This window comes from Dermacentor silvarum, chromosome 8, assembly GCF_013339745.2.
Source record: "Dermacentor silvarum isolate Dsil-2018 chromosome 8, BIME_Dsil_1.4, whole genome shotgun sequence".
NCBI lineage: Eukaryota > Metazoa > Arthropoda > Arachnida > Ixodida > Ixodidae > Dermacentor > Dermacentor silvarum.
In genome coordinates this window covers 14,651,857-14,673,864 of record NC_051161.1, presented here as the reverse complement: position 1 = coordinate 14,673,864, position 22,008 = coordinate 14,651,857, and the positions used below count along the sequence as shown (strand labels likewise).

At 45.1% G+C, this 22,008-nt stretch overlaps 2 protein-coding genes across 3 annotated transcripts in view; one reads left to right on the top strand and one right to left on the bottom strand.

Moving 5' to 3' along the window:
* LOC119461957 (inositol 1,4,5-trisphosphate receptor type 1-like) overlaps window positions 1-22,008 on the top strand; it is a gene marked incomplete at its 5' end in the record, with an annotated part of 266,368 nt that overhangs the window by 101,764 nt on the left and 142,596 nt on the right. The window lies entirely within an intron of this gene.
* On the bottom strand, window positions 1,466-21,748 carry LOC119460657 (carnitine O-palmitoyltransferase 2, mitochondrial). 2 transcript variants are annotated; one of them, XM_037721694.2, is made up of 11 exons: window positions 21,430-21,734; window positions 20,858-21,069; window positions 19,804-19,863; window positions 18,782-18,885; window positions 17,689-17,822; window positions 15,405-15,610; window positions 13,141-13,414; window positions 11,941-12,134; window positions 11,374-11,543; window positions 10,079-10,298; window positions 1,466-2,154 (listed from the first exon to the last, which is right to left on the bottom strand). In XM_037721694.2, the coding sequence occupies exons 1-11, from the start codon at window positions 21,606-21,608 to the stop codon at window positions 1,832-1,834; spliced, it is 2,076 nt and encodes a 691-aa protein (XP_037577622.1). In that variant the 5' UTR covers window positions 21,609-21,734; the 3' UTR covers window positions 1,466-1,831. The 2 variants fall into 2 exon arrangements, with proteins under 2 accessions (XP_037577622.1, XP_049528053.1); XM_049672096.1 differs by lacking the exon at window positions 10,079-10,298 and having other exon boundaries at window positions 1,984-2,154; window positions 21,430-21,748.

The following is a 22,008-nucleotide window of genomic DNA, read 5'->3' as shown; positions in this document are numbered from 1 at the left end:
CACAAAATTTGTTTTTTGCTGTTGTCATGCAAACATTGCAATCTCTATTAGCCTGCAGATGTGCTCTGTTTAACCCATGTACTGTGACTGAAACAAAGCTTCTTGCCGCAATTATCACATAATGTAATATTTTTTGTTTCATACTGTATTAAGTGTGATTGTGGGAGGTGGTGTTTGTATATTGAGCAGAATGTTGCTTTGCGTGCTTTTCACAGTGATGGCTCAGGCTGCACCCTTGAGGCGAAAGTTACTGGAAATCTAACATGTAACTTTCACTCAGCAAAATGCACCAGCATCAAAACATTGCGTCACACACTGCTCGATGCAGAGCAGAGAAAGAGGGACAGTCAGTATATGCTTGACTGACCTGGCCTCCCCTCTATTTGTTTGCCTTGCCAGAGTGCTGCTGCTGCTGATTAGAGGTTTTTTGCATGCTTCCATGACTCCAGTTTGCTCTAGTGTTTACTTGTCTGTGCTTTTCTTGTTTTAGTTATTTGATATGTAGTTGTGTTTATGCTTCCACTTGATTTTTCCAGTGCACATTTACACACTTGAATGTGAGGTTTTTAGACTGGTGTGTTGCTTTATATATTTACACTGTTGGTGCATCCCTACATTACTTGTGGCATCTTTATTTTAAACATAGCATGGATGCACTAACACATGGAAATTTTAACAAATGTGTGAACAAATATTTATCATCTGGGATGGCTTTGCACATTTGATACCACTCCTAGTAGTTTGGTGCAATTTACAAGTGTCAGTAATGGCAGTGTTGTGTGTAAGGTGCTACTCAGGCATTAACAGAAGAACTGCTGTCACAGTTCACTCACAGCTACTTCTCCTGTTGTTTTTCTTATCGAGTGTGTGGTTAAAATGTGTTGCAATAGGTGCTTTCACTGCTACCACTGACTTCTGCACATTTGTTTGTTTAGTCAGGGCCTGGTGCGGCAAGTGAAAAAACAAAAAAAAAACCCGATGGCCTCATACTGTGGTGTCAAACGATTAATGGGCGTAGAACCTGTGAAGAAAGCTTATTGCCATGAAGCCTGAGCATGTGTAGCAAAGTTCACAGTTGCAGTGTTCAACAGAATGTGTGCCCCAAGTGTGTTGGCCTACTGTTTGTATGACCATGTTTTGTAGTAGTTCGTTTTTTCACAGAAGTCACAGCCTTTCAATTTTTGATGCTAATAGTGCAATGTGTTTCCCATTACAGGCTTTGATCTTGGAAGTTTTCAGCCCTGAACATTGCAAATCTGTGGCACTTATGTTTCGTTTTAAGTACATTAGAACTGCATCTTGATTTGTAGAATGTGTCTGTAGTTTTTGCAGTTGCAGCGAGAAGTCTTATGCGAGTAACTTAATTTACCATGAATGCATACGAAATGAGAGCTCCATTTTGTAACATATTCTTTCCCTCACTAGTCAGTGAACACAAAAGAGATTGGTATTTATTACAGCACACTGATCAAGAAAATACTTTTTATTATCTTTTATGAAGTGTACAAAACATCAATATATATATGTATGTATGTCTGTGCTCAAGCGTGTTACTATAACCTACTAAGCATTTGATAGCTTACACTGGTCCATAATCTAATTCCAATTGTGATTTCAAGTGCTACACTGAAACCATAGTCATCATGCTGAAAGATACGGTACACCGGTCTCTCTCCGCAGAATTATCAATACCATCTTAAGCAAGGAATACAAAAAGTAATCAAGCAGCATAATCTCCTTGTCCTCATGCTCGCTACTTGTTAAAACTAAACCTAGGCTGAACTAGGAGGAATGCAGAACCCAATATCATTATCTTATGAAGTGAAGTGCCCTAAGAGCACTTCATGGCAACACAGATACGATCTAAAGCCTCAACCAAGCACTCTGAGAATTGCCTGGCATCTCGATGTGGGCTGTAAGCGCTAACCAGAGCTCCTAACTTGTCATTCACCATGCCATAGCCGATGCCATAGCCATCTGGCACTACAGGTGCAAAGCCACCACCACTGAACGCCGTACCATGTAAAGTGGATGTTGAAAGGACAAAGTGATTTGCCTTTTCGAAGCATGTGTCTGTATAAATAGCGGGCAAGGCCTGGCCCTTCTCTTCAGCCAAGACTCTCAGGGCAAACAAGTGACGGTCAAATCCTTGACCTGCATGTAAAATCAGAGCCACACCTCAGCCATTGTGGGAAAGAAACAATGTTGGAGATATACAAAAGGTAAGCAAGCACAGCCAGTCAAAGTACTGGGCAAGAAAACTGGTCAAGCACTTTTTCTCTTGCTCCTTCCAGAAGGTTGCTCAATTCCAAGCCATGTCTACCATATTTTGCATAAAACAAGATGTAACACGAGCTAAACCTAATTCTTTCAGATATAGTGCAAATAAGTACAGATATTATTACGGGGAGAAAATATATGTATTACAATATATACAGTTAGAGGGTTGTAGCTCTGTGGCCAGGGTGACACCATCTACCGAGCTCCGAGACACTTCAGCCTCTTCTTCCCCAACCAACGTCATTTTGTTCACAGCGGTACAAACTCGTACGTGACATTAACCCCCCGGCGGCAGAAGCATCGTCTCGATGCTTCTTAGGGTGTCGAATCAGCGTGCGAGTTATAGGGCTTTAGTCGCGAAACGTGCACGATATCAGTTCCTGGGGTGGTAGAAGACTTCGACTTCACAGGTGGGATCTCATATGTGAGTCTAGTGACTTGGTGAAGAACCCGGTATGGCCCGACGTATCGTGGCAGCAGTTTTTCGCAAAGGCCGACACGATGGGAGGGTACCCAAAGCAGAACAAGGGACCCAGGGCTCAAATGAGCGTCCCGACGACGACTGTCGTAACGGTGCTTCTGGATAGTCTGAGATGCCAGAAGACGGTCATGGGCAATACGACGTGCTGTGGCCGCGCGAACAATGGCGTCGTGAGCATAGAACGTGGTAGTGGTGGCGTCAGAAGGGAGCAGTGAGTCAAGAGGCAGGAGAGGGTGACGGCCATATAGTAGATAGAACGGGGAATAACCAGTATTATCGTGACTCGACGAATTGTATGCAAACGTCACGAAAGGTAAGGTGGAGTCCCAATCCCGGTGATCATCACACACGTACATGGAGAGCATGTCCGTAAGTGTACGGTTGAGACGCTCGGTAAGTCCGTTTGTCTGTGGGTGGTAAGCCGTCGTGAACTTGTGGGACATTGAGCAAGAGCGAAGAAGGTCGTTGACAACCTTAGAAAGAAAACAGGGGCCTCTATCGGTGAGTAGCTGACGTGGGGCACCATGATGAAGGATCACTTCATGGAGGAGAAAATCAGCCACATCAGTTGCGCAGCTTGTAGGGAGGGCCCGCGTTATGGCATAACGCGTGGTATAGTCCGTCGCAACAGCCACCCACTTGTTGCCTGAGGATGAGGTAGGAAATGGGCCAAGGAGGTCCAGGCCAACGCGGAAAAATGGCTCACTGGGGATATCTATAGGCTGAAGGTGGCCAGCGGGAGACAATGGAGGCTTCTTGCGGCGTTGGCAAAGTTCGCAGGCAGCGACGTAGCTTCGAACAGAGCGATATAGCCCAGGCCAGAAAAATCGTCTGCGCACACGGTCGTATGTACGGGAGACACCCAAATGACCAGCGGTAGGCGCATCGTGTAACTGCGAGAGAATTGTCGAGCGCAGATGCTGGGGAATAACGAGGCGCAGTTCAGCACCATGTGGATTCATATTGTGTCGATATAAGGTCCCGTCCTGGAGAACAAACATACGGAGAGAAGCGTCCTGTTGCTCCGAGGTAATGCGTTCGATGATGGATCGCGAATATGGGTCACGACGCTGCTTCTCGGCGATGTGTGAGAAGTCGGAGATCGACAAAACGCAGGTATCTGTATCGGTTTCGGTGCCATCGGGTGGGTCGACAGGGTAGCGGGAGAGGCAGTCGACGTCCTTATGTAACCACCCAGATTTGTAGAACACAGAAAACGTGTAGTCTTGCAGGCGTAAAGCCCAGCTGCCAAGACGGCTTGTCGGGTCTCTGAGTGAGGATAGCTAACATAAGGCATGATGATCTGTCACGACGGTGAAATGTCGACCGAACAGGTAAGGGCGGAACTTAGCAATGGACCAAACAAGGGCCAAGCATTCACGTTCTGTTATCGAGTAGTTTCGCTCTGGTGCAGAAAGAAGACGGCTAGCATACGCGATCACGCGATTGGTTTGGGACAAGATAGCGCCAATGCCATGGCCGCTTGCATCAGTGCAAACTTCTGTGTAGGCATGCGGATCAAAATGACCCAACACGGGTGGATTGGTAAGGCGACTGATGCTTCAGCCTGGTCGGGTCCCCAACGAAAAGTGGTGTCCTTTTTCAGAAGGCCTGTGACAGGACGAGCGATTTCGGCAAAGTTCTGGATAAATCGCCGAAAATAGGAACACAGCCCTAGAAAGCTGCGGACATCAGTAGGAGAACGCGAAAGGGGAAACTCCCCAACGGCACGAACTTTGTCAGGATCAGGCTGGACGCCAGAAGCGTCAACCAAGTGACCAAGTACTCGTATTTGGCGGCGGCCGAAATGGCATTTTGCAGAATTGAGTTGTAGGCCGGCACGTCGCAAAACATCAAGGATAGCTGAGAGTCGGTGAAGGTGGCTCTCAAACGTTGGTGAAAAAACTAAGACGTCATCAAGGTAGCAGAGGCATGTGGTCCATTTGAATCCGCGCAGAAGAGAGTCCATCATGCGCTCGAAGGTAGCAGGGGCATTACACAGTCCGAAAGGCATCACTTTAAATTGGTAGAGACCATCTGGGGTGACGAAGGCGGTCTTTTCGCGATCTCGTTCATCCACTGCGATTTGCCAGTAGCCAGAGCGCAAATCAATCGATGAAAAATAACTGGCACCGTGTACAGTCCAGCGCATCATCAATACGCGGAAGCGGATACATGTCCTTTTTCGTAATCTTATTCAGGTGACGGTAATCAATACAAAATCTCCAGGTATTGTCCTTCTTTTTAACCAAAACGACAGGTGACGCCCACGGACTGCAGGAAGGCTCGATAATATCTTTGGAGAGCATTTTGTCCACCTCCGTTTGGATCACCTGGCGTTCAGCTGCTGACACACGGTAGGGCCTCTGGTGTATAGGAGGAGCTCTCCGTCACCAGTGAGGATGGGATGGGTGACGACACGGGTGCGACCTAGCGGGCGATTTCCAAAATCAAAGATGTCTTCATAGGACATCAGAATACGGGGAAGGGCGTCGGCGTAAGCAGTCCGTAGGTCAGTAGCTATCATGGGCGTAAACTTGTCGTTGCTTGAAGTAGGACGGTCGGAAGCTGCAGCAGTGTCGAATCGTGGTTCGGGCGTAAGAGCAGCTACTCCACTCTTCCAAAGGGGACAGCAAAGCACGAGATACACCCTCAGGAAGCACTTGCAGACACGAACCACAGTTCAGAAGGGGAAGCCACGCTCGATTGTTAACAAGAGTGACAATTGAGCTTGGTAGTGCTATTTGGCGTGCCAGGAGAGCGTCGCAAAGTAGGGACACCACGTAAGGACTATCTTGAAGTGGAGGAGAAGGCGCCATGAGGACGTAGGTCGCAGCATCAGGTTGCATGCGAACAAATTCAGCAGAACGAAGTCGGGACTTGTGGTCTTCGGTCGGGTCGGCAAAGTAATGGGGCAGTTCAAGGCGAAGGGTGCCGGTTGCACAGTCAATAAGTGCTGAATGAGCAGTCAGGAAGTCGATTCCAAGAATCACTTCGTGGGGACACTTGGCCAGTACAGTGAACAGGACTAACACTGGACGACCGGCAATGGTAACACGGGCGGCGCACATTCCCATCACGGCTGTTGTACTGCCATTAGCCACTCGGACGGCAGGCGACTCGGCAGGTGTCAGCACTTTACGGAGATGGCTACGAAGATCTGATCGCATAACCGACACCTGAGCGCCAGTATCGATGAGGGCTTGAACGGGTACATCAACAAAAATTTCAACAAGGTTCGGTCGAGCAGCAGGGGTCAGCAGAGGTTTTGCAGTCCGAGTTGTCAACGCAGCCTCACCTCCGGGGGCTGCATTGCTTAGTTTCCCCAGAAGCGGCGCGCGTAGGACGGGGACAAGGGACGTCGAGGTGTAGGCGAGCGGGACTGACGGCGTTGCGGCGAGGGTGGGCAGCTAGTGGTGTTTCCCCGAGAGGGAAGGCCGGCATGGTATGGTTCAGAAAGGGGCGACAGAGACCGAGGGTCTCGGTCGAGGCGAGGAGTACCAGCGGCTACTATGGCAGTGGCGGGAGATGTGACCGACCCAGGAGCAAGCAAAGCAAATTGGCCTGTCATCCGGTGTTCGCCACTCAGAGGGGTTCCGATATCGATTCGGGAACGACTGGCGAGGTGCAGCAGAGGCAATGACAGGAGCGGTAGGGGTGGGACGTGGGCGGACGGCAGACTGGATATCCATGTTTGCAATTTCTTGGCGGACAACAGCTTGAATGAGCGAGATGGTCATGTTGTCGTGCGTATGGGGACAGTGAGAACTTGGAGCCATAGCCTCAAGTTCGCGGCAGATGACCTGTGTCAAGCTTGGCGTGGCAGGCGGATGGTCGTTGCAGGAGGAAGTGGCAGCCGTATTGGGAAGTCGGTCGAAGCGTTGTACGATGCGTTTGCTCTTCGCTTGCTCAAAATTCCGGCATTCCTTTATGATGGATTCAACCGTTGAGCAGCTTCCTGCAAAGCAGGAGGTTGAACGCATCGTCCGCGATGCCCTTCAAGATGTGTCCAACCCTATCGGCCTCCAGCATGTCCGCGTCCGCTTTACGGCAGAGAGCCAGAACGTCTTGAATATACTGCGACGTACGATTCGGTTGGTGTCTGGACACGAGACGCTAGCTCTTGCTTGGCCTCCATTTGAGGTCCCACAGGTCTTCCGAAAAGATCGCAGTAGCTTTTCCTTGCAGGAGTCCCAGCTTTGCAATTTCGGTTTCATGCGTCTCGAACCATACCTTCGCGGTTCCTCCCAAGTAAAAGATCACGTTGGCCAGCAAATGTGTGGCATTCCACTTGTTGTGCTTACTGACGCGCTCATACGACGTCAGCCAGTCTTCGACATCGACCTTGCCAGTGCCAGTGAAGATTCCCGGGTGACGTAGCTGGGTTAGTACCACTTCCGCCGGTGTCTGAGCGGCGGAGGCAGCGTCAGCGTCGGAGGCAGCGTCAGTAGCCATAACAGCGGAACCGATGTGACGCCCGCTGCGAAGATCCAGGGCCGGCTTGTGGCGAGATTACCCCGCACCTCCACCAAAATGTTACGGGGAGAAAATATATGTATTTACAATATATACAGTTGGAGGGTTGTAGCTCTGTGGCCAGGGTGACACCATCTACCGAGCTCCGAGACACTTCAGCCTCTTCTTCCCTAACCAACGTCATTTTGTTCACAGCAGTACAAACTCGTACGTGACTATATACATTAAGACCCAACAGACGCGGACGAGCACTACTTGATTTTACTGCGCTGAACATAATTCAACTGCGGCAAACTTTGTACAGCTAAACCTCGATGTAACGAAGTCGGTAAAATTGGAAATTTGCTTGACTATATACAAAATATTGTTATATTTAATTTCAACCTCTTATGCAAGTAAGTGATTTTTCTTACATGGAAGGAGCTGCAAAATTTTCAGAATTGTCGAGCAATCGGGGAAAAGGCAAATTTGAATGAGAAAAAAATTTACGTTGTTCAATTTGAGAGTCTGTGACAAAAGATAGTTTCATGCTGTGTCGATAATTTCTTCACATCGGCGGTAGGAAGCGAAGCCAGTCACGCATTCGCGTTCACTCTGCCCCTGTGGCTGATAGTCTCACCTGCAGTAAATGCGCCGGCAGCGGGGAGCGAATGCTTCATCTGCCTCTCGCTTTAACGTGTCTCTGACACTCGAAATTATGCAACCTCCAGTACTAAACAAGGGGGAGGACAGCGCACATAATGCCACGTCATCTCAGTACGCCCACTGTTTGCACACGCAGCAGATTATCTCCAAAACAGGGCACGCGACCTGCGTATGCACTCGGCTGCACCAACAGCCATGCACAGCCATGGCCACGCATCAAAGGGAGAGAGACACCAACTTGCTAGCATGCACTTGACCACATTACCGTGAGCTCACTCCCCTCCCCCCTTGCTTGCACAGGAAGACGGCATTCATCAAGCCACTATCCTCAACTCACCCTCGCATGCTCGCATGCTTGGCGTGATAGGATCTTATTGCACTTGGAATTTATACAACACATGACATGGTGCTGCCCTGCTTCGGCAGTCGCTCTAGGTCGCACAATTTGAGAGGTGCGTTCGCAAGCAGCCACTTGTAATTCAACCATTTGACCATCTGCATACGCGGAAGTTTTCATTCATTGTCTCAGTATTCCTACGCCGCGGCAGTGAAATTTCGTTGTAATGAAATCGTGTATAAACACGCTTTATTATACTGAGGTTCTAAATACAGGATGTCTTCATAATCAGTCTATATTTATGTCTACTGCAGGACGAAGGCCTCTCCCTGCGATCTCCAATTACCCCCATCTTGTGTTAGCCGATTTCAACTTGCGCCTGCAAATTTCCTAACTTCATCACCGCACCTTCTTTTCTGCTGTCAACTGCACTTCCCTTCTCTTTTGTAACTCTAATGGTCCACCGGTTATCTACCCTATGCACTACATGGCCTGCCCAGCTCCCTTTTTTTCTCTTAATGTCAATTAGAATATCGGCTAACACCATTTGCTCTCTGATCCACACCGCTCTCGTCCTGTCTCTTAACGCTATGGCTACCATTTTTCCGTTCCATCCATGGAGGAAAGAAACAAAACAGGAGAGCCTCTGACGTCACGTTTTTGAAGCCGGAAGTGCAGCCATGTTGGTGTGCTATCTCCCTTTGCGTCTCCAATCAGGGGTTCTGCAGCTCGCCGGAGCAGATGGCGCGAACTTTGAACTTGCATTGTTACGAGCCGCCGGAAGTGTTTGCTGCCGACACGTGTCAAAACAAAGCCTACGAAACTTCTGTAGCAGTTTTAGTGAAGCAGACGCGCTCCTGTGTTTTTCCGTGGCACGTTGAAGACGATGACGAAGACCTGCGCCGTGATTGCTTGAGTGTATTTGTTGCTGCCTAACACTCACACTCACAGACCCAAAACAGAACTTTCAAGCTTACACACCACACTCTAAAGTCAGCTTTTCTCGCGAACAAAGTGTGCTGTGAGAAAGACACCGGTGAAAAAAATCTTGCCTGGGACTTTGCAGAAACCGAGAGCAGCAGTGCAGTTGCTATGGCAACCTTGACATTTGGGGTACCCATCCCAGTGCTCCTTTGCGAAAAACAGCATGTGACTTCCGCCACACCTTCTCCAATACGTCCGTGCTGGCCGGGCCTCTCCTGGGTTCCCTTCCTCCATGCGTTCCATTGCTCTTTACGCGGTCCAGGCACGTAGCCAGGAATTTTTTTTTTAATTGGGCGGGAGGGCACTTGCTGAAAGCCTCGACTATTTCAGAAAATCACCTATTTTTCAGTAATTATTTTTGGTGAAAATCACAGTATGTAAATTATGTGACTTTTTAAATACTATTTTATTGATAGTTTTATATTTTTAGTCGAATCTTCCTAATAGTATAATATTTTTATACGGACGATTCATCTCAACAGATTTCATTAATAAATATACAACAGCGTTACTAAGTGCGAAAACTAAAAAGACGTTCGGCCGATGTACTCAGCGCCGTAGGACATGGGCACGGAAAGATCTGCTCAGTCTTGCACATGGTGAGCAGCTGTTGACAAGTTTCTTTGCACAGCGGGGTTGCGGGAGCTCTGCTGGCATGCATCACGATAGTAAACTGGGCCCTTCAGATGCTTTGCATTGTCGCCTCCTTCAATCTTAGTTGTGCTCTCGCTTTTTTGCTCACATGCCTTGCTTCCTGATGATTGAGCTCGCTGGATGATATGTGAAATGGTTTGTCATGCCGATACTTTATCGAAAGCCACATAAAATTCGTGCAAATACTGTAATCTATGTGATATGCTACAGCAGTATGTTACCCATGGCAGCCTCCTTCGTGAGCTGGATGTGGACTCTGGAGCATTCCTCCAGAAGTGGCCGAGCAAGGTTCAGCTCTTTGCCCGAACTGAGTGCCTTCACACAACGTTTTGTGGCCATTGTTGCTGATCGCACTGTTTCAGTTCGCCCATGCTTGAAAGCGGATGTGCTGCATGCTTCATAAGTGGTCGCTGTGCCTCCATGTGCCAGGAAATAGGCCAGCTGCGGAAAATGTGAGGAGAGACAGCACTCAGTCAGTCCTTGCACAGCTGCCTTCTTGTTTTGACTCAAATTTCAGTCTTGTCCACAAGTACGTATATTAATATACAAATTTATCTTAAATGAACCATTTGTATAATTCTGTAAGTTGGCTGCCCTGCAAGGATGTTTTACAACCAAATAACACTCGTCCAAGGAGGAGGAAGTGTGAAAACAAAGGCCTTTCGAGATTTAATCTGAAAATTAAATGTTTTAATTCCCCCACGTCTTCTCCCCAATGAGAGGGAAGGAACTGTCCCGATTAAAGTTTTTACCACTGCCTGCAGTGTGAAGTGGTGTGGGTTCGGCAGTGGTAAAAGTGGCGCTGTTGGATGGGGCTAGTACTTTATTTCAATATAGTCTGTGGAGCTTTTGGTAGGAAAACAGCCTTTCTTTTGTGCATGTGTTGCATTATTTTTGCAAATGGTCCACAATTCAAAAGGCACAGTGTTTGAGCTCATAACAGCCTCCGGTGCCTCTGTGGCTCATGGCCATGTTTAAGCCCAAACCGCATGAGAGTGATTTTATGCACGACGGCGACGAGCGACGGCTTCAAGCGACGAAACAGGCCGTCGCGCGAACAGATCGCTTGTTCTTGTTGCTCGTCGCCCAGAAGTGCTATGAGCGACTAGCCAATAGCGCAAAGCCGGAACTGGATATACATCAGTGAACCACTACCGATTGTCGCACGGAACGAGCAAACGACTAAATTTTGATACGTGCGAGGATAAGAACATGGTGCAAGACCTTTAGAAATATTTATGCTGCTCTTTACACTAAAACACATCAGCTTAAATTAATAAAGCATGTGTCACACCAGTTTCGGCGAGTATTTGCTGCTCTCATACCGGCAACACCGGGGACAAGTCGCTCAAAGTGATCGCTCGCATGCGCTACGACTTGTGGGCGACGAGCGAACGCCACAGCCATCTCCATCGCGTCGCTTGTCGCTGTCGTGTGCAAGATCGCGTGCATGCGGTTTATACTTTAGTGGTAGCAGAGAGGCAAATGAGAGCTATCTTGGTTGTGCTAGGAGTACCTGGAAAGAGAGCTGCATGACTGAATCGGGACTGAGCTTGCTCTGCTTGATGAGGTCCCTGCTGAGGCCAAAGTGGATTGTAGAAGCCAGCTGGAGGTTGCCAGTCAGCTCCTCATAATTTTGCTGGGCTTTCTGCACAGCTGCCTTCACAGAGTCGTTGACAATGAAGTCTGCATATCATGAGCAAAAGATGCTACGTAGCATTTTGTTGCAGCTTGGATGAAAAAAAAGCTGAATTACATAATTAACTTTCGAAGGCAAGGAAGCAGGCTGCAATCATAACTAGGAGAATACAATATCAGCCACCAGTTCAATATTTTATAGTTACATATGCAATGACATTTCAGCACTGTTTGGTGTGCCTTGCAATGCGACACATCGCGAGTTTGTTTTGTTGTGCTTGTTCCCTAGGACATAAAATTGAACACACTTATACTGAGCCTGGATATTCTGAAATGTTGCCCAGTTAAAATATCCATTTAAAGGTCCTGCGTAAATGGTGTAAAAACATTGAGCAGTCATAATGAAATGCACACTACATCACTGCTCTATACGAGGCCCACTTACCAAGCCGCTGAATGTAGGGCTCAGGATTGATGTTTGCAGACTGGCCAGGATGAACGAAAGGTTGCTCAATGCTGTCGGTGTAGATGTCATTAAAATAGCGCAGTACAGCCACTCCATCACCCCATGAGTGCTCAAAGTTAATAGCTGCGTGCCCGTCTGCTGTAAGAAGCAGTGAAAAAGACTTGTCGAACCACCTGAAAGAATGTAAAGCCCAAAGCACTGAATATACTTCCAACATGGCTGCTGCTTGTGTTTACAGTAACTTCCGTTAATTCGAATTTAAGGTTGATTTGGTCCTGGCTGGCGCCCATGCATTTCTATGGGCCTAAGCTTTCGTTATGTCAATCCTAAAATTGGCTCTCAGCGAATAATTTGCATTTGACCAGTCAGCCCTAGAAAGATTTTTTCAAGCAACAACCGTAGCTCACCAATGTCTGATTACGGTATTTATCCAACAGTAATGCGCGCTATTTGTACCCCCCCCCCCACACACACACACGAAAATTGGGCCGGAAATCGCCTGCGCAGTACAATCGGATACGAAACGAAAACCACCTTTGCGGCGTTTGTATGCTTTACTGTATAACAACAATGTATTGTGGCAAAGCTGACTTTAGGAAACCGGCCGCTATTGTGCAACACATATTAGACCCTTGCCCATTTTTCTTGCTAAGTCGTCGGGGGCGCGCTAGATTTCTAATTTGTTTAGGAGCTTTAATGTTATTTGTTAGTCTTTTACTTTGGACACATACAAAGTGGACACGCATTTGATTTGGGCAAATATTACCAAATGAATCAACAGTGTTTTTTTTTTTTTTTTTGCATCTTGTTTAATTTGCCCCGCCGGATAATTCGAAGAATTTCGTTGGTCCCGTCAGGGTCGAATAACGGAAGTCGACTGTTTTGAAGACGATATGTGAGTGACATCATTAGGGCATTTCCAGGCAAATTCTAGACTTCATTTGCAGCTTCATCACAGCACGATTTGTTTTGCTGGCTTTTAGCATGAAATGTTGAAGCACCTTTCACAAAGGCAATTAATGGGTTAGAATAAAATATTATAATGTTCTATTTGTATTTGCCCTTGGGGAAAGAAGTCGAGAAAATGTGGCAAATGCCTGCCATGCGATGTGCACTTGCAGTTACCTGTGAATGGTACATCTGCTTAAGTTTTTGTTGGCAAAGTTCCAGTGTACCTACCTGTTGTGGACAGGGCCATGAAGAAAATGGTGAGCTAACTTTTCCTGTTCTGTGCCCTGAAATGCATCGCTGTCCAGCACCAGCACAAAGAGGGCACTGTCTATTTGCCGCAGTGTGCTCTCATTTTGGGAAGCCAGAAGGTCATTACGTGCCCTAGCCCAGTCATCCCGAGGCTCCGCTGTAAGCGCTGAGACAGGAACAGCGGGTGCAGGCCGATTGTCAGCCATGATGCGACTCAGGCATGCTTGGTAATGCTCAGGTCCAAAAAGGTTGCCTGCAACAAAACGTCCCTTAATCTCCGAGAAAGGGGAACACGAATACGGGATTTAATATTCTTGTTCATGCAAGGCAGCAGATCCTAGACAAGGAGAGAGGATTTCTTATAGGAAATGCAGAGAGGCCAGTCCGAGATAAGCGTTATTCTGCTACTCCATACAGGGGAAGAAAAGTAGATAAAGAAGAAAAATAATGAAAAGGCTACCATTCTGAAGGTATGTGTGGGCAATATTGTAATGAATACAAATAGCTACAGTAATACTCTAATAATACCCACTCCTTCTTAATACTGTGATGCCTATTTGCCCTTGAAGCACATGACCATAATTTCTACGAAGGCCCTGCATTGGGAATATGTCGAGATTAATTCTACATAAACATGGTACAGTAATTTGCAAAAACAGCATAAAGCTTTTAGCACAATTGAAAAAAGCTATGATGGAAGTGATGACGGAAAATGGCATACAAGTGCAGTGCAATTGACGTGTAACATACCCACAAAACTACAGAAGAAAAATTGGATAGTTATAACGATGTCTCCCTGTCATAAATGTGCACTTGTGCTAGGTACTCACAAACTGTTATGACCTCAGCAAAATGTGGCATTAAGCATGTTTTGAATCAGTTCAGTTCTACTTGTGCAGAGATTACATTTAAGACAGTACATTAAAGAAAAGCTGTCAAAACTAGAATGCCTTGATTATAGTGCTTGGGCAACCATGAAATGAAACAGCGCACTGGGCATTAAGCAGACCAGTATGTCCAAAACCTGTGTCCTTCTCAGGAAGGTGGTCAACGACAGACAACATTCATCAAACCTACACAGCCTGTTTCATTGTAACTTGCCAAGCTGAAAATGCTGCGAATAGAGCAAGCCAATGAGAATGTGGCAACCTGCATGCCACATCGGCAGAATGTGCGCGCTCAAGCTGACTAGGTGCCTCTCTCACTTAAAGGTTCTAGCTGCAGGAGTTGGGCAGCATCTAGCAAGCACCTTCTGGACCTGCCACTGGTGTGACCAACTTTTCTACATACTTTAAAATTGAGTGGCGTCCTAAGGCATTGTAACGATAATCTGTTATAAGCTAAGCTGTCTGAAAACTAGCTATTTATTACCAGCAAACTACTAAAATGCCTGTGCACCAAATATGTTTGTTTTAAGAAAACAAATTTTTTTCTGATAAAATTTAATAAAAATTATCTTTTATTGTAGAAGTGCCCTCATCTCTCCCCATTTGCCATGTTGCAGTAATATGGGATTAGTCACTGTGTTTATGCTGAAGACAGCAAGTGGGACTGAGAGATTGGAGTTGAACATGTGGCATTGTTTGCACACTAGAATTTAGCTATCTCATTTTATGTGTGCCTGTTGCCATTAAAAAAAAAAAAAAAAAGAAACACAAGTGAAGGATGAAAGAGAAAAGCGTAGTGCCAACGATCGCTACGAGATGGCACCATCGTACTGCGTGTCGTCTGTTCACTTCTGTATCTTTCTTCGGTAACTGCTTTTCATCGGCTAACAAATGTTAAACGTTATCTCTCGACGCAGGACACGCCGGCATTTATCAGAACTTTCTCGAATGTTATCGATAGTTCTATTGGTTCTATCAGTTGACTGTTGTCACAAAAGCTTTTTGTAATCTGATTGTATGCACGACGTGAATTGTGTAGTGCTTTCTGAAAGCCACGCAGGTACCAGTGATTACTCTGGAACCTTCAACGAGTCATGTATAAAAGCCGACGCGCTTTACCTGCAGATCAGATTTTCGATTACTCTGCTCACCGCTAGCGTTGAGCTTGAGTGGTACTCGTTTTGCAATCCTTCGCTTCGTTTGCAACGTGCTGCACAAGACAGACTATCCGCACCAGCCAATAAATCGCGAAATGAAAACACGTGTAGAGCTGCACTCAAATTTTGCATTAGGGAGTATCGTAATCGTTGGTGAATTTCATTTACTGGCCCATGCAAAACTTTATAATTCACTCACCTTTGTCATCTAAAACCTGAAGGGCATAGAAGTGGCCATTTCTAATTACTAGAATATGCTTGGAATCTGGAAATGCCTCAATCTTGTCACGTCCAATCAGTGGTATCCGCGTGCTTGCAAAGAGGTTGTGAAACTGGCTCATGTCAAGAGGGTAGGCCTTCCACAGCAAAGCACTTGCGTACCATGCCATGGCTTCTGGCAGTATCCTGCAAGCACGTTAGTGGTAAATAAATGAACTGTGAGCTCTTTAAAATTCTTTCTTAAAACTATGATCCTGTAAGGACACTTCTCAAGACTCAAGTGTGACAAGCATTGCCAAATAATATAAGTTATCAGTAACTGCTCTACTCATAGCGACAGCTTAAGTATTGATTGTATATTAGCATTTCTCTGTTTTCTCTTTAGCTATATCCCTGTATTCCCACTTGTGCCATCTATGAAACACATTTGCAGGAGTAATAACATAAAAGAGATAAGCTGGGACGACGCATCATCATTGCTTTTAATAAGACACTATAGAAATTAAGACAGCAAGCTGGCCAAGTTGGTAACTGAACATGTTCCTAGGGGTGGGCCGCGCAACCCGGACGAAGGACAAAGGAAGTATACGATACAATGCACAAAGGAAATAGACGATACAATGTGCTCATATCGTCTACTTCCTTTGTCCTTCATCTGGGTTGCAGCTGCCCACCCCTAGGAACATGACACTTTAAGCTAGGCTGGTGCATTAAGAATTCCAGAATGGCAAATACATTTATCAAAAGTGGAGGCTTGGTGTGCCAGAAGATAACATAAAGTTGTAAGACTGGTGGTGACGTAACCTTAAAATTTATGTGTGGGCTTGCCATGACACCACAGATGGTGAGAAATGTCTGGCTGAGGCCACTTGTGTCTGTTAATTTAAGAAATAATAATTTTAAGAAATCCCCAGGGTTCCAAGGAAATCCTTACATATGTGTGCAACCCTTACAGGAAAGAGATATCAAATACTGTGTGGGAAGTTAATGTTTGTCTCACGAACACTTACTGCTGACAAGGTGTTACGTATTTTGATGCACATTACCTGTAATTGGCAAAGATTCTGCATCAGTTCTCACTTTTGTACTGCCCTAGGCCCCACACTTCCTCTCAGCATTTATTCATTTATTTTCATATTCTCAGGGCCCGAAGGCATTACAGAGAGCAGTGGAGTCACAAAATATCAGCAACAGCATTTTTTAAGGTGGTGGTGTCAGTAATGGTAGTAATAGAAGAAGGTGGTTCCATTCACTGCTGACGCAGGGGTTGGTACACTCTGTGTGGTGAGCCTCTGAAGCTATCACACAGTACATTATCGCTCTGCGCCACGTGCGCTGTGCTCTTGTTCTGGGCTGTTGATGTCCCAACATTACACCACTACATTGTGCTGTCACTCAAGCAACTGTGTGCCATTCTATTCTGAGTGATGTCACATTCTCCCCACAAGCTGTGCCCACTCCAAGGCCCACCAGCACGTACCTTGCTACGATTTGTGATTCATGCACGTAATTATTTCTTTCCAATTGTACGATGAGCCTTATGAGAGCTACAGTGGCTCTGCCCGTTAGCGTTTCTTTAACAATAACATTTTACTCTAGTAGAACATAAGAGAGTACCCTTGATACACACTAAACTTCAACTACTGACTTTGTAGGAAAAACATTACACTATTAGGTCACATCCAGAAGTGGAAATTGCAATGATGCTAATGGCTCCAAGAGAGCAAAAGGACATCAGCAGCTGATCAGTCTCTCTAAATTAAGTTATTTACTTCGTGACATAAAAATGAACACGCAGCCACAAGCCCCATGCAATGCTAAAATCGTAAAAATTGTGCAACTTTTAGGGTGTAATTCTGCCACACAACGATAACTTTCATCATTCATGTGTACATCTATCTCCTTTTTTTTAACATTGTGTACCTGGTACTTTCCTGTTATGAATGCTACTGGGCACTGAGATGTGCATGGTGTTCGTGGCAGGAAAGTGCCCGATGTGCAGTGCTAGAGAAAGGAAACGCAGAATAAGAGAGAAAACTGGGCACGTTGGTACGGTTTCATGGTCAAGACTAACAGTGCAGTGAAGACGAGGAGGAAGACAAACAACACGGCAGAAGTTCTGACTATCAACTAGAAATTCATTTCTTGTGTTGCTCGGGTGCACAGCACTGGAGAAAAGATTTTATTGTTGTGTGGCTAAATTACAACCTAAAGTATTTAAGTTTTTAAGAGCGAACTAATATCCTAGTTGAAGAAAGCATTACTTGATGGTATGTCTGTATGTCTTCGTGTCGCTCTTTTTGGCATTGAGATGATACACCATGGGCTCCAGCTGATTGCTTTGCAGGGACCGCAAGAAGCGCAGAGAAGAGATCACCAAGTTGCACGCACGAACAGTCTGCAAGGCATCATGCAGTAAATTCATCTATCACACGAGCACATCCATTTGTATGAAGTTATCAGTTCAGCTAACATAATATCTTCCTGTTTAATTTGCACTGCACAGATAAAAACAGTATAATCCCTATGCCAGGAGTGGAAAAATAGTGGCTGATGAACCACATGCTTTATGTGTGGCTTGGACTTCGCTACGAAATCAGTAAACCCCTCCCCCCATCCTTACCCTCCTGAAGATATATCCCAAACGAAGCATGTAGTAGCTGCATGAAGGAATAGACGTTGAAATGAGGAGTTGAGCCAGCACTACCATGACATGTGCCACATTATTATGGTAACAAAATGGTTGTTTTTTGTAGTTTCGAGATTGAAGGTACAGAATGTACTTCCCAGACACTGTTCTCTGCTAGCTGTGACCATGATGTGCTGCAGATGACCATAAAAAGTGATTTATTGTACAAATCATATTAAAAAGAAACCTATGTTTGTAGGGCATATTGGTATTCAAATATGGATAACATTTTAGTGCTGGCAAACAAGGTGATGACAGAAGGGAAACAGACAGTACGAGGTTTGCGTTAAGCAAAATGTTTTCAATTCACAATATACATTATTCCAGGTTATAAAATTACACAAAACTAAGATTATTAAGTCATGGGCAACTTCAATATTTCTAGAGATAAAAGGAAGAAAGGCCAGGCAGGCAACAGTTTGACAAAGTGGAACTAAGGACAAGCTTTCTTATGCACAGTTTAATTTTCTAGCTGCGCTGTCTGAAATAATAAGCAGCAAGTCATGTTGCTTGTGCAAATGAAATGTACAGACATCTCAGTTATTCGTTTTTGCTGGTGCTCAGACGTATTAACTTTCAGGAATAAAGTGGCCATGCTAGTGCTAGATAAAAAAAAATAACAGCGTAAAAAAGGGCTGCGGATTTTGACAACAGGAAGTGCACTTCACCTGATCCATATATGCAGGCCGCATATCATCTTGCCATGCCAAAAATGGATTGAAGTTGAGTGGAAGAGGTTTTCGAGAAGTCAGGTACATGTCAAACCAAGGACCTGAGAAGGAATCAGTGGCGACATTGTAGACTAGATATCAAGATTTCATAAATATTTAACTGTTCTGCTAATACAGACATTGAAAGCAAGTTATATTCTCTTATATCAGATATTATGATTGACTGTCAATAAATTGCTTGAAGTTGCATAATTTTATACCAAGGCCCTGCAACTACACTGAAAGAAGGTCAAGGTGGTAGTCGCAGGATGATGCTTTGTGCACTCTCTAGTGAGTCCTTGTAATTACAGAATAATTAAGTCTTGATTTAATGCACCATTAGTCTCGTCACATATTTCAAAAAAAGAGTTGAATCCCCTGTTCCAAGCACAAGTAAAAGTTATTTATTGGCTGCAGGCATAACACGGAAAGAAAAACTATTCCTTATAACCAGTGCTGACAAAATGTGACAGGTTGAACATACCGTCAAACATGTTAGTCTCTTCAGTAAAGTGTTTGTGTGTGTGGCTCTAATCTGCACACAGAGGTGAAATGGAGTGATGTTAGGTAACCAGAGTACTGACTTGCAGCTCAATCTCCTGTGGTTTTTTCACTGCCACTACTTTTCAGAATTGGCAAAAACAAGTTGCATACACAAATGTGTACACCGTGACTTAAGGTGATACCAAACCATGTGCAAGAGGCATGGGCCGTGCCAGAAAGGGAACTGAAGCATGCAAGAAAGCTATTTTTAACAGACGTAACAAAACCTTGGCATGAAGACTACAAGCACTCCGAGGCTGGCCTATTCAAGAACGAAAACAGCACGCTATTTTGATTGCGCTGTTTTCATTCTTGACACTATGTACCAACTAGCCCAACAGCAAACTCTCCTGACCTAATGCTTGTCCATGCTGACTATGACCTTTTTATATGCTATGCACTGTATTTAATGCTACTGGCATGAGCTGTTCACATACCTGCAATGTAGCTGGTGTGCTTGTTGGCCTTGTCCTTCTTTCTCAGCAGGTGGTCCAGTTCTAATAAAAACAACCACAAATGCTTATTTATTTATGAGGCTTGTGTCAGGTCACGAAATCACCTTTAAACTTCTGATCGGTAACGGCCAGCAACAAGACCAAGTTTACACAATATGAACACAGGCACAGAAAAAGCCAGTGGTAATAAGCGGTGTTACATCGTTGAAAAATTCTTGCAAAAAAATTTCACACGTAACTGTATTAACAAAAGCTTGCAATTTCTTGCAGCAGAAGTGCAAGGTCAAGAAGGAATAGTCAATGCAACTTTTATGGAAGAGTTGGTATTAAAATAATTCAAGTAGTTAATGGCCTGCGCTCGTAAAGCAGGTGATGGCAACGAATGTCCACTTCAACACTATTCTGTAACTTCACTGTTCACAGCAGCACTGCTACAAAACCTGTAATGGTTAAACTTCTTTTTCTTTTTTCTTGCATTGCTTGCCATATGGCACAATGGGGAAAAGAAGTTAAATAAAGCACACAGGCACACCTCATGCAGATACTGCAGGTATGACATACCCGCCACATGAGCACCATTGGGGCGTGCTTGATTGATGCAGGCGTAACTTTAAGCTTGTTTAACTTCAATACTGTTATACCACACGTACACTTTCAAGAACCATTGAAATTTGTGGGCGCCAGTGGTTACCTTCTCTGTGCTCAAACAAAGGAATCAATTAGGCACCCGGATTTCAATGGCCTTTGGTTTTAATGGTCACTGAAAGTGAGCGTGACTGCACTATTACGCTGCCATGTGCTTCATGCTTTGATCACGCTTGAAAAGTTCTTATGTAGATTGAACACAGTGAGCAAGAGTCCACGTGACACTGGTGTCATAATATCTGTCGTCCAGAAGCTATGTTTATATCAATCGTAGATGATGAAACTTGTGTTCAGTAAAAATCACCTGTTCAACATTTGCTAGCATGTATTCTAATTAATTTTAACATGGGAAAGCCCATGCAAATGAGAGCATTGATTATGTCAAACTTACCTGCACCTTCATTATTCTTGAAGGCGTAAACAAGAGCCTGTGTCTTTTCCAGTTCTTCTGAAGTAACCAGAGGCTCCAATGCATGCAGGTAACGCTCACAAGTTTTTTCCAATTTTGGAATTGGCAGTCGTGGAAGGCTTTTCTGAAAATGCATGGTGGGCAAGACACTGCGCTCCAGGAACTGGTACTCTGCCGAAGTGGTGTCTACTGACCTGAAACCAAACACTGAATTATTGAGCAAAGCTATAATCTATTAGTGAAATAACATAATCATATAGCTTAATTTATTCCTTACTTATAGAAAGCAAGCCTGCAGTCAAATGTAGATTTGAATGCAAGCAGGGAAATAAATATAAGCACACTATTTATGTCATATAGGATGGGTTGTGTAAAGTTAACTTAAAAGCCATATCACTTACTTGTCTGTCTTCGATAAAAATGGTGTCAGCTAGCATGAATAGAAAATTAAGGTTATATATACTGACTAGGTTTTTATCTTAAGACATTAAAAAGAGCAAATTTGATTGCTATGAACTTTCAATATAATGTACTTAAAGGAAAGATTAACCTACCCAGGCGTACTACCAGAAGACAAGCGTAGCTGCGACGTGGAGAACAGTTGCATCTTTACTTGCAAGCACGCACCGGCTCGCAGCACGGCTTTCTTGTGAAATAAGTGTCGCGCTTTGCACATGCGATTGCAGGCGTCGTAAGCTCTTCGGTACTGACAGGCTCGTTGCATTGCTGCCATGTTACACCTAAGCAGTTTTATTCAGGGGGATTCGTTTCACCTGGTTCACCCAGTTTTATAGTGCAACCTGTTGCAAACGCAACCCTCTACGCTGTCAAGACACGGTCGGTTGCACCTTGCCTGTTTGCCAACTACCGCCTTGTTGATTTCGCCCGGGCGTGTTGGTTCCGTCAGTTTCGCTAGGTCACTCAGTTTCGCTTTTCGATCCGCCAACTGGATTCTAGCCACACGAGCGTGCAGTAGTCATGGCATGGCAGTCAGCAGCGCCGGGATGCGTAAGTTTCGAAAACACAACTTTAGCACGTGTAAGCACGACTGAACGAGAGCGTAGAAAGAAACAGACACACTGAGACCATGCCCACATTTTTTTATTAAGCAGCCGTGCAGAGACAGCGCTACT